Source organism: Guillardia theta (assembly GCF_000315625.1).
Source record: "Guillardia theta CCMP2712 unplaced genomic scaffold GUITHscaffold_134, whole genome shotgun sequence".
NCBI classification, from domain to species: Eukaryota; class Cryptophyceae; order Pyrenomonadales; family Geminigeraceae; genus Guillardia; species Guillardia theta.
Window position 1 is genome coordinate 87018 of NW_005434540.1, and position 10727 is coordinate 97744.

General features: G+C 54.1%; 4 protein-coding genes across 4 annotated transcripts in view; 1 reads left to right on the forward strand and 3 right to left on the reverse strand.

Moving 5' to 3' along the window:
• Positions 1 to 372: 372 nt before the first annotated feature.
• Positions 373 to 2493, reverse strand: GUITHDRAFT_118780 (hypothetical protein; the record flags this gene model as incomplete). Its single annotated transcript, XM_005821954.1, has 3 exons — positions 373 to 1075; positions 1131 to 1531; positions 2083 to 2493. The coding sequence occupies 3 exons, from the start codon at positions 2491 to 2493 to the stop codon at positions 373 to 375; spliced, it is 1515 nt and encodes a 504-aa protein (XP_005822011.1).
• Positions 2494 to 5018: 2525 nt separating this feature from the next.
• GUITHDRAFT_49183 (hypothetical protein) lies at positions 5019 to 5547 on the reverse strand (the record flags this gene model as incomplete). Its single annotated transcript, XM_005821955.1, has 4 exons — positions 5019 to 5080; positions 5133 to 5300; positions 5354 to 5415; positions 5474 to 5547. Coding segments are annotated over 4 exons (366 nt in total), but the record flags the coding sequence as incomplete, so codon positions are not given.
• A 638-nt stretch (positions 5548 to 6185) lies between these two features.
• Positions 6186 to 7093, reverse strand: GUITHDRAFT_118781 (hypothetical protein; the record flags this gene model as incomplete). The annotated part of the gene is made up of 3 exons (XM_005821956.1): positions 6186 to 6424; positions 6481 to 6623; positions 6726 to 7093. 3 exons carry the CDS (start codon positions 7091 to 7093, stop codon positions 6186 to 6188), a joined length of 750 nt encoding a protein of 249 aa, XP_005822013.1.
• A 155-nt stretch (positions 7094 to 7248) lies between these two features.
• Positions 7249 to 10727, forward strand: part of GUITHDRAFT_166092 (hypothetical protein) — a gene marked incomplete at its 5' end in the record, with an annotated part of 5001 nt that continues 1522 nt past the window's right edge. The window contains 8 exons of the mRNA XM_005821957.1: positions 7249 to 8306; positions 8387 to 9365; positions 9413 to 9542; positions 9735 to 10002; positions 10047 to 10080; positions 10134 to 10201; positions 10303 to 10357; positions 10559 to 10692. Coding sequence (XP_005822014.1) covers positions 7249 to 8306; positions 8387 to 9365; positions 9413 to 9542; positions 9735 to 10002; positions 10047 to 10080; positions 10134 to 10201; positions 10303 to 10357; positions 10559 to 10692 — 2726 coding nt within the window. The remainder of the gene's footprint in view (positions 8307 to 8386; positions 9366 to 9412; positions 9543 to 9734; positions 10003 to 10046; positions 10081 to 10133; positions 10202 to 10302; positions 10358 to 10558; positions 10693 to 10727) is intronic.

Sequence of the window (10727 nt, forward strand, 5' to 3'; positions counted from 1 at the left end):
AATAAACTAAACATTTCTTTTTTACTTTTTTTTACTTTTAAATGACGATCGCCGGGATCCATCCGGCGAATCAGGTCAGAGAGGGGAGGCGGGCATCCACTCCCTGGGAGGGCCTCGGATCCTCATTCGGTGCAACCACACTTATAAAATCGACCCTCAACGAAGACCCTGCAAAGCCACCATGATGCCCTTCATATCCTTCCTTGGCCCAGTGCTCCTGACGGCCATGGGGTCCATCTCCCTGGCCGTCTGCTACCAGACGATCGCCCACCTCATCTTCCCAGCGAGACCGGAGAAGAAACCACGCCCGACTTACCGCTACGTGGTGCCCAAGCTCAAGGAGGTGGCGAAAGTGCTGGATCCCGTCAAGGCTCAAGACGCGGCATCCGGAGACTGGCCCAGGTTCTCGGCGGGGGGCTGTGCCGTCGCCTCCGATGGCAACTGCTCAACCAACTGCTCCATTTCGGGCTTTGAGGACGCGAGGGAATCCACCCCGGACCCCATGGACTCCGCGGAGGCCGCACTCCCACCTCCCGCCGAGCCCAGGCCGCTGGTGTTCTGCCCGCTCAGGGTCTGAGGAGATCCGACCGTCACCACGTCCTCGGTATCCGTGTCCTCCTCCTCCTCCTCCTCCTCCTCCTCCTCCTCCTCCTCCTCTTCATCCACCTCATCGGAGAGGCTCTCATCCATGGAGGAGGAAGAGAGGGCGTCGTCGACTTCGTCATAACGGAGGAAGCCGCCGCCTCTCTTGCCGGGGTAATAATCCGAGTCGTAGCTGGCCTCGCTGGGAGGGCCTTCCTCCTCCTCATCCTCGGACTCGCAGGCCTCCCCCTCCTCCGCATCCAGGAGGGCCTCCTCGTCATCCGCCACGGTGAGCCTCCCCGTCCTCCTCAGCATGTCCTCCCGGTCGAACTCCCGGTTCACCTCCGTGGCCACCGCCTGGAAGATCCTGGAATCCTCCCTCGCCTCCTCCCACTCGAGGATGGACTGGACGCGCTCCCTGGCGGCATCCACACACCTCCTCTTTGGACGGATCATGTCCGCTACTGGGACGGGAGAGGCCATGCTGTCTTTTCTACCCTCTCAGGCATGAGCAAATGAAACACAAAACACACTTTTTATTCCATCACGCGTCGTGCACACACCCACAGACATGGCACTTCACGTTGGTCATCACACGGATCTTCTCCCTCTGCTCCCCGAAGCCACTCACGTGGACGTACATCACGATGCCGTCCGAGAGACTGTAGTAGTTCATCAGAGGCGTGCGGTCCTGCCGGTCGTTCATCCATCCGTCCCCTCCCCTCCTCGGTGGAGGCCTCCCGGGGAACGCGTAGCCGTTGCACTTGTTCCTCTTCCGGTGAGGGTCGTCCGACACCGTGTGGGTGCAATCCGGGCAAACCACACCGCGCTCCACATCCCGATGGCACTTCTCGTCGAGGAAGTGAGAGCAAGACCAGCAGACGATGGGATCGGGGAACATGTTACTGTACCACACATCCAAGGGATCGGGAGGACCCCTCTTCCCACCCTGGGCCATGGGGATTAGACCACCCTCACATGGGGCCTAGACCACCCCTCCTTCCTACTACAGGGTACCCACACACTCTTTCTTCCGTATGGTCAGAGCGGGGATGTGGCTCCCTCCTCCCGGTCCCCTGGGAGAGGGAGGGGGGGGGAGCCGACAGATCTTTGGAAGGAGAAGTTTTTTTTTCTACGGTTACAGATTTTCTTTAAAGATAACGGAAAGAATTAAATGAGTTTCGCCGGACAGTATAGTATAGAGCATAGTATGTATAGAGTATACATAGTGTATGTATGTATGTATGTATGTATGTAGTATACATAGTATGTATGTATAGTATGTATTGAATCGATTCAATACATAAAAAAAACAGATGCAACCAAGGATTTCCCAGACACCCCGCCCTCTCCCCAGGGCCTCCAGGGACCCTGGCCCTCATCCCCACTCAGACCAAAAAAGGTTTTTATCCTTTTGTAGTTTATTCACTGATGGGATACCTAATCAACCAACCTGGTTACGCATCTTCACATGCCCAATGAGGAGGGCCTCTTGCTCACGTCCTTCATGAATTGCAACATATGGGTGTAGAATCGATACTTTGCTTTGGACTGCATCATGTTATCAACGAGGTTGGAGAGTATATCCCGCTGGAGGGTCATCTGATGTTTAGCGGCCATCTTTCTGTTCTTATCATCCCTGTGTTTCTTTCGGAGGCGTTCCACCTCAGTTTTACCTTTCTTGATGGTCTCACGTATGAGGCACACGGTGTTGGTCTCGATGAGCTCGTCGCAGTGGAAGACCGCCGCGGCGAGAAAGCACATCTCAATGTCTTCAAGGGCCATGCTTACCAGCATTTCGTGATCCATGTCGGGAATCTCCTCGGAACGCACACCGGATGGGGATGCGGTGGGTTTGGCAGGCTTGACCTGCTTGCCCTGTCGCTTCGGGTGTCTTTGGGTGCTGGGCATGATGCTCTAGGAGATGGCATGGGTGGGGGCAGCGCAGTTTAAATAGAGCGGGGTTGCAAGTGGTTTATTCAAAAACCATGAACGAGACATCAAATCCAAGGCATTGGAAACATTCCATGTCGGCGACTGTGTTGTCTTCACGTAGACATTGCTGGGTGCGAGAGAGTCCGACGGGCATGCGATTCTCGAGTTTAGCGAGAAACAGTTGCACGTAGCGAATAAGGTTAACCGACCCTGGCTTTCATCGTTTGCGTGCTCGCCTGTTTCGTCAGTATCGCTCTCGCATGGGTCTAGCCGTCCTCCTCGCAGGAGCCTTGCGCTACTGCTCTTTGTCCTGATCCTTGTTCCCTGCGTGTGTGGCCGCAAATGGCGGCGTTTATGAGCACTTCGTATCGGCTTCTGCGCCTTTTCCATGCATGTAATCACTGATTGTTGCTATATGATGTTCTTATATCATTCCTTTGAACCAGTATTGAATATATGTATGTATTGGTTCTAGACAAGGTAACGATAAGGCATGTGCATGAGATTGTGATGATGATGAGGTGGTGGATGTGGAGGTGATGATCGGATGATGATGATGATGATGATGAGCAGGAGGAGGAGGAAGAGAAGGATGAGGTGGTGAAGGAGGAGATGGATGTGGAGGAGATGAAGATGATGATGAGGAGGACGTGAGGAGGAGGTAGTGGTGTGGTGATGGATGTGGAGGTAATGATGATGATTACGAGGATGTGGAGGTAATGATGATGATTACGAGGATGTGGAGGTAATGATGATGATTACGAGGATGTGGAGGTAATGAAGATGATTACGAGGATGTGGAGGTAATGATGATGATTACGAGGATATGGAGGTAATGATGATGATTACGAGGATATGGAGGTAATGATGATGATTACGAGGATATGGAGGTGATGAAGATGATTACGAGGATATGGAGGTAATGAAGATGATTACGAGGATATGGAGGTAATGATGATGGTGATGAGGATGTGGAGGTGATGATACGTATCTCACTCTGCAATTTTTTATTCACGTTATCTGGTATCGCACGAAGGTTTACAATCGCGATACTGCAAGTTAGTTCCTATGTTCTCCATCACCTCTCATTACAGCTTCTATCTACCCTGCGCCTCTTTCGTATTCTCTCCTTTGGTCTGAGCACGGCTACCACTGTCAACCAACATAAGAGACTGAAGTTCGACACGTCCTCTTGTGCCGGAATGGCACCTGTCACCCTCTGATATTGCTCAAACAAGTAATTTTCGCAATGGTCGAATATGAAATCAGCCTCTCTGCGATTGGGGTTGGCCTTGTAGATACCCAGAGCGCTGGCTTCGGCATCAATCATTCTCACCATAAATTTCAGGTCTGAATGTCTCTTGCCATCAGATTTCGTAGGGAAGTCTTTACCTCTCAAGGACTTGAATGGAGGTAGCTTCGTCTCTGCGTGTCCGAAATGATAAATCATGTACATGCTTCTTGTTGTGTTGCCACCCCACTCAAACTTGCACGCGTCCACTTGGCTTCCAGTGCCTCCCCCACTCCCGCTTGGCATGGCGGCCAAGCTTCCACTTGCCGGGCTAATGTGTGCTGATCTTGAGTCCATTGCACTTCCTCCATGTATGCTCCTTGGCAACGGCATCCCGGTTCCCGCTTCATCTGGAATCTGCCGTATCCCTGTATTGCTCACACGCCCTTGCTCCGTTCTGATCAGAAGTGTATCCATCTTCTCATTGAATCTATTCTGAGCTTCAAGTAAACGACTTTGCGAATGCAACATCCGACTTTGCGAATCTAGAACATTCTGAACAAAGTCTCCACTGACCGTCACTGCATTCACCCTACTATCACGGCTGTTGTTGCCTGTTGCTGTCACTGTCATCTCAGACGCCACGGCCCCTGGCGGCCCTCCCCACTGACCTGCGGACGGATGAATACCATCCGTGGCACCGCGTCCTCCTGCCATTGTCATCATCAAATTCTTCATTTCCATAACTTGGCCTTTCAATTCTGCCAAGTCCTGCATAATGGATGTATGCGGAGTGATTCCAGTTGGTACTCTCCCGTGCGCTTCAGTTGTTACCCATTTCTTCAATGTATCCAAGTATCCTTGGTGTATGAATAATTCTGTCCGAAACAGGGGGTGATTCCGTGGCATGACTTTCCGAAGAAACGTTTCGTGATAAACCACAGATGCTAGAGATTGTTCGACAAGCGTCCTCAGTCTTGCGTTTTCCCGAACATGTGGATATACTTGGTCCATGACCTCGTTGATTGCCTCCCTGCCTTCACGATTTTCACACCAGAACATCGGTGGCAGAGCCGCGAATTCAGGCCTGTCCGTGGGTAATCCACAACAGGTTCTTCCAACCTGGCAACGGAGACAGTCACCGTATCGTCAGCCTTAGACAATGCCGTTGAAAACTTACTTGCTGATCTCCAGCCCTTTCATACCTCAAGTGCGTGTCCTGAATGATACCCATCTTCCACCCTGCTCTCTGGCAAATTGCAGTGATGCTGGGTCCAAAAGTGGTTCCAGACGCAGTATACGTTGCTGATCCCTTCCTGATACTATGTGTTCCTGTCAAATGTGCATTACTGGACAGGGATACAGTTGGAATGCAGAATTATACCCAAGTCTCCTACGTGTAGCGCATTGTTTTCCAACGCCTCCAGGACTTCAGAATCACGCAACAGCCGTTGACTGAACAGTTTTTTAAACCGCTCGTACTGATTCGAGCCAGGGAATAAACGTCCTCCTGACGTGGGATGGTTGGGAGGAAACATCAGCCAGTAAATTCCTTGGGGCAAAGAATTATTCAGGTTAGACATTGAAACTTAGATCATCGCCCACCTAGTGCTAAAATGGGGCAGATGGCTGGATTGCACGTGTTGGCATAAACGTGTTTGGGATCCCTGGAATCGGCAAGTACGGTAGTAAGCAACACAATTGCTGGAATATTCAGTGTATCACCTAGCACGTTCCCCTGCTTGATCGTTGTTCTGATGGTTGATATAGAATTGAAAAGCATCGTTTGCAAAATCAAGATGATTATACATCAGCGCAGCAGTATTGCTTGATCGAGACATCAGATTCCAGCTCAGCACCATAAACGTTCTTCCCCAAATGAATTCCCGTTCAGCTTTGGCAAGCATTACTGTTCCTAACACTTGATACACGGCAAAAGGAAGAGGATCTTTCCCCATCGTGACTTCTACACTGCGGTTCCTCGCTGGTTTTCGGTTGCACTTTTCCTTGAGCTCCACAAAACTTCTACTCAACTCACTCTGAACCTCGGTAAATTTGAGTTCTGGTACCCGGTACAGATGAAGAAGATACATCAAAGCAGATCGATAGGTACCACACGTTGCAAAGGCAAGGTCCGGCTTCTGCCTCAAAAGATGAGTTATCCAAAACATGAAATGTTCTCCAGTGAATTTGACCATGTCGATAGGAATTGGATTCCTCTGTGTCAGTATCTGATGTAAGTATGGCAACGAGGGAAGGTTATCAGCCGTTTTGCGGCCTTCTTCAGCTTCAATGTCCTCTTTCAGCGCAGCCGTGATCAGACCGAAGTCATCGTCTCTTGCATACAAAAACTCAATGAAATGAGTCATATGCCCGTGATACATTTTCCGTGTACTGTCAGCTAGATTGTTGTTCAAAATATCTTCCAAATCGCGTCTTAATTGTTCTGAATCCTCCAATCTTGGCAGTTCTCGACGTGAAAGGGCAGCATTTTGAGCCTGGGGTACTGCCTGAAGCTCTGACGCTCCAAAGGCCTCTGCGGCTTGAGCGGCTTGCGTGGCGGCAGATGGTATTTGTTCGCATGCTGCCTGACCACATTCCCCTGTTCTTTGATGCTCATCCATGTTACCAGCACAAAGCGCATGGAAAAGACGCCTGCAGCAGCTGCATACTTCCCTGGCACATACTCAGGACCTTGAGCATGTCATCGCCCTCATTGACCGAATCATCACCCTCAACCTCAAGTTTCCAGTACACGGTGCGGTCACTGCCCTCTGAGATGATCCCTGCGATGATCCCGGCAGACTCCAGGGCAGACTCTCTCCGAGCAGGACTCCGAGCAGCCGGGACTCCGAGGATCCGCGCACACGCTGTTCTGCTCCGCAAGACTCTCCTGGCAGGACTCTACTGGAATCCAGCCCAGGGCCCGGGATGAAGGTGTCTGGCACTGCCGGTCTAGCACTGACCGTGTACTGACCGTGTCAGATCTGAGGGATCATCTGAGGGATCCGCATCACTGGATCCGCATCTGGATCCGCATCTGGATCCGCCGCATCGTCCGCACTGCGGCATCTGCGTCCGCATCTGCGCGAGGAAAAGGTTCAACTTCCCTTCTAACGCTAGCGGGTCGGAATGCGAGAGCCAGTCGGGGAGATGCAGGAGCGCCACGTTGAGGGTGCCATGAGCAAAGGCATCGGGCACGAAAAGCTCCCTTATCACGAGATCATATCCTGCTTCTTGTAAGCCCCCACACAGTCCCATCCTCTTCAACCAGAACGTGATCGAGTCCTTCAGGACACTGGAGATGGTGAAAGAGGCAGCAACCCCTAGCTCGATCTTGTTCATCTTCCCTCTTCTTCATCGGATCGCAGTGGCACGAGTGGGGATGAGGGGTGGGGGCCGAATGTGCGTGGAATGGAGCCGAGGTAGGGAGCAGGCATACAGGTAGGAGGAGGAGGGAGAGAGGAGGGGGAGAGCGGTAGAGGCAGAGAAGAGGGAAGATGAACAAGATCGAGCTAGGGGTTGCTGCCTCTTTCACCATCTCCAGTGTCCTGAAGGACTCGATCACGTTCTGGTTGAAGAGGATGGGACTGTGTGGGGGCTTACAAGAAGCAGGATATGATCTCGTGATAAGGGAGCTTTTCGTGCCCGATGCCTTTGCTCATGGCACCCTCAACGTGGCGCTCCTGCATCTCCCCGACTGGCTCTCGCATTCCGACCCGCTGGCGTTAGAAGGGAAGTTGAACCTTTTCCTCGAGGCGATATCCTCGGGAGCATGGCGACATCTGCCGGCACGAGGGCTGGTAGTGATAGTGGGGCCCTGGCAGGAAGAAGATCCTCGGGTCCAGCAACTCTTCCTCTCCTTCCTCGAGAAGCTCCAGCGGTCGGCCAACTCTAGCGGCTTCGAGTGTGTCCTGCCTGCTGAGCTCCGAGAATTCATGGGAGATCGTGAAGCCTTCGACGAGGTGGCAAGAAAAGTGGGACAGGTTCCCTTCTCCGAGGAGATGCTTGCGACCATGTCTGCTTGCCTCGCCAGGCGCGTGCATCGCCTCCTCCTCCCTCCAGTCAAGGCGATCGCGGTGGATTGTGACGACACCCTATGGGGGAACGCGGTGGGAGAGGTAGGAGCAGAGCAGGTGGCGCTTGCCGAGAGGTTCTTGATGCTGCAAAGGAAGCTGGCTGGTCTCGCAGAGAGAGGAACGCTGGTGTGCTTGTGCTCCAGGAACAAGTTCGAGGACGTCCGGAGGGTCTTCAGCGTGAGGGAGGAAGAGATGGCTTTGAAATGGAATCATGTCGCCTCCTGGTACGTCAACGAGGAACCCAAGACCTCCGGCATCCGTCAGCTCGCGGCTGATCTCAACATTGGCCTTGACTCCTTCGCCTTCCTCGACGACAACCCGTCCGAGTGCCTGCGCGTTCGCCAGGACCTCCCCCAGGTGCTGACTTGGCACGTGCCCGAGGACCCTGAGGAGTTCGGGATGAGGATGCGAGCGGCCTGGATCCTTGACGAGAGGTTCGAGTCAGCGGTGACGAAGGAGGACCGAGAGCGAGTGAGGAGGTACCAGGAGGAGAAGAGCCGGGGGAGGCGAGGCAGACCAGTGCGACGACGGACGAGTACCTCAAGTCACTGGGTACCAGGATCTTGGTAGAGCCCGCGGGGGAGGAGGATGTTGGCAGACTGTCTCAGTTGAGTGAGAGGACCAACCAGTTCAACGCGTTCAAGAAGTTCGTGTCCTCGGGCGACATCTTGAGGTACATGGAGCATGGTGGACAGGTCAGGAAGGTCTCCCTCAGTGACAACTTTGGCGACTACGGGGTGATCGGAGTGGTCATGATGCGCGACAACCGCTCCTTCTCGATCCGATGGCTGGAGGATGCCGGAGGCATGAGGTTTGATCATCCTTCAGCTGATGATGAGCTGGAGGCCCAGGGCGCAAACTCTGCTGATCGCCAGGTGGTCGTCGACATTTTCGCCATGAGCTGTCGGGCTCTCGGCCGAGGGGTCGAGCATGCGATGTTGACATGTGCCGCCGAGTTTGCAGGGGCAGGGGCAGGGGCAGGGGCAGGGGCAGGGGCAGGGGCAGGGGCAGGGGCAGGGGCAGGGGCAGGGGCAGGGGCAGCAGGAGGTCCTTGTGTGACAGTCAAATTCCGATCGAACGATCGCAACAAACTTGTCGGCCACTTCCTCGAGTGGGCGATGAATGAGAGCGGAGGGTCTTTGGCGGAGGAGGCGTTTTCCTTTCCTGTCTGCGGCCTCCTCTCCCTCCACTTCGACTGCTCCCGCATGACTTACGCACTGTCAGCTTCTGAAGTTTCGACATCCAGCCATGGAGAGGAGGGTACAGAGGTCGATAGCTCAGCTCTTGCCCGAGCTGAGCTTGTGTGGGAGATGTCGAGAGGAGGTCTGATGGATCCAGAGAGCATACTGCAGTCGGTGGCTGACATGAAAAAAAAGTCAAGGAAGCTGAGGGAGCAAACGAGCTCGGGCAACAACATGGAGAACCGGCACAGGCCTCCCGATCCTCCAGCAGCTGACAAGGATGCCAGCTGGTACCACCAGCGCAGGCCGAAGAAGGAGCGGCAGGTGGCAGAGAAACTGAAGGCCGTCTGGTCGGAGGTGAGCGCCTTGTGTGTGGGACCCCTTGTCACGAGCAGCTGGGGCAGGTGCTGGGAGTGGAGCAGGTGGAGACGAACGTGCCGTTCATGGAGTACGGGGGAGACTCGCTGATTGGCGTGACCGTCATCGCCAAGTCTGCCCGGCTGGGAATATCACTGCAGCTGCTGCCAAACTTTGGTGATGACGTCACCGTTGTTGTCACCTTATGAGCCTGTGTCCTTGCCATACCCTCCTTACCCCCATCCTCCCCATCTCCTTCCTCGTCCTCCTTCTCTGCCTTCCTCGTCCTCGTCCTCGTCTTCTCTGTCTACTTCCTTGCTCAATTTCTCGCGTTCTGACATGTCTCTCCTTTAGACATGTTGTCAGTAGATGATCTTGCCAGAATGGCGATCTCCCTGCGCAAGGAGCAGGGCGACAAGAGGGGAGTGGGGGGTCAGAGCAAAGACTCGCAGAGCTCCTCTTCTTCTACCGCATGTCACATCCTAGAACGAGATCGGAGGGAGCCAGGAAGCGTCCCAAAGCCAATCGGAGGACTCTCTGCATGCTCGCAAGGCGATTTGGACTCGCTCCTCAAGCTCCGAGCTACCGGCTGGGATCCTGTGCATGCAGTTGACAAGCACGGCAACACAGCGCTCATGTCTCCCCTCTCCTGCCCCGCCTTGAGCTCACCTTCACCTCCAGGTGGTCCTGCGGCTCTGGAGCTCTTCATGTTGCGGTGAGCTGAAAAGAGGCTCGCTGCTGGAGGTCTGCTGAACTCAGCGATGGCAGAAATGGCTCGTCGTAGAGTGCAAGATGGACGTGGAGGAGGAGAACAAGGACGGGCGGACTGCTCTCATGTGGGCTGCCAAGAACGGCCACAGACAAGTCGTTGAGTGGCTGCTGCTTGAGTGATACCTTACCTTAACGTCGAACTTGACATGACTTGTCGCTTGCACAGGACAGGGGCTGATCCAGCTCACGAGATGAAGGATGGATCCAAGGCCTTCGACTGGGTATGAAGGATGGATCCAACCGTCTGCCCTCTGCTCCTCTTGCGCCTTCGCCTTCGCCTGCTCCTGCTCCTGGTCCTGCTGCTCCTGTTACTCCTCCACTAACTCCTGCTTGTTCACTTGCCCCTGTACCTGCTCCTCTGCTCGGTCTGTGCAGCTCCTGCCTCTCTCTCCCTGTCCTGCTCCTCCTCACTTCCTTTGCAGGCCATCTACGGGGGTGACCTCGAAGTGCTGGAGCTCCTCTCCTCCACCAAAGGCGTCGACATTCACAGCCTCAACAACTTCGGATGCGGAGCTGCCTTCTGGGCTGCTGCTGCCGGCAATGTCGATACCTGCAGGTCCTCAGAGCTTCTCATCCCCTCCTCCTCCTCCT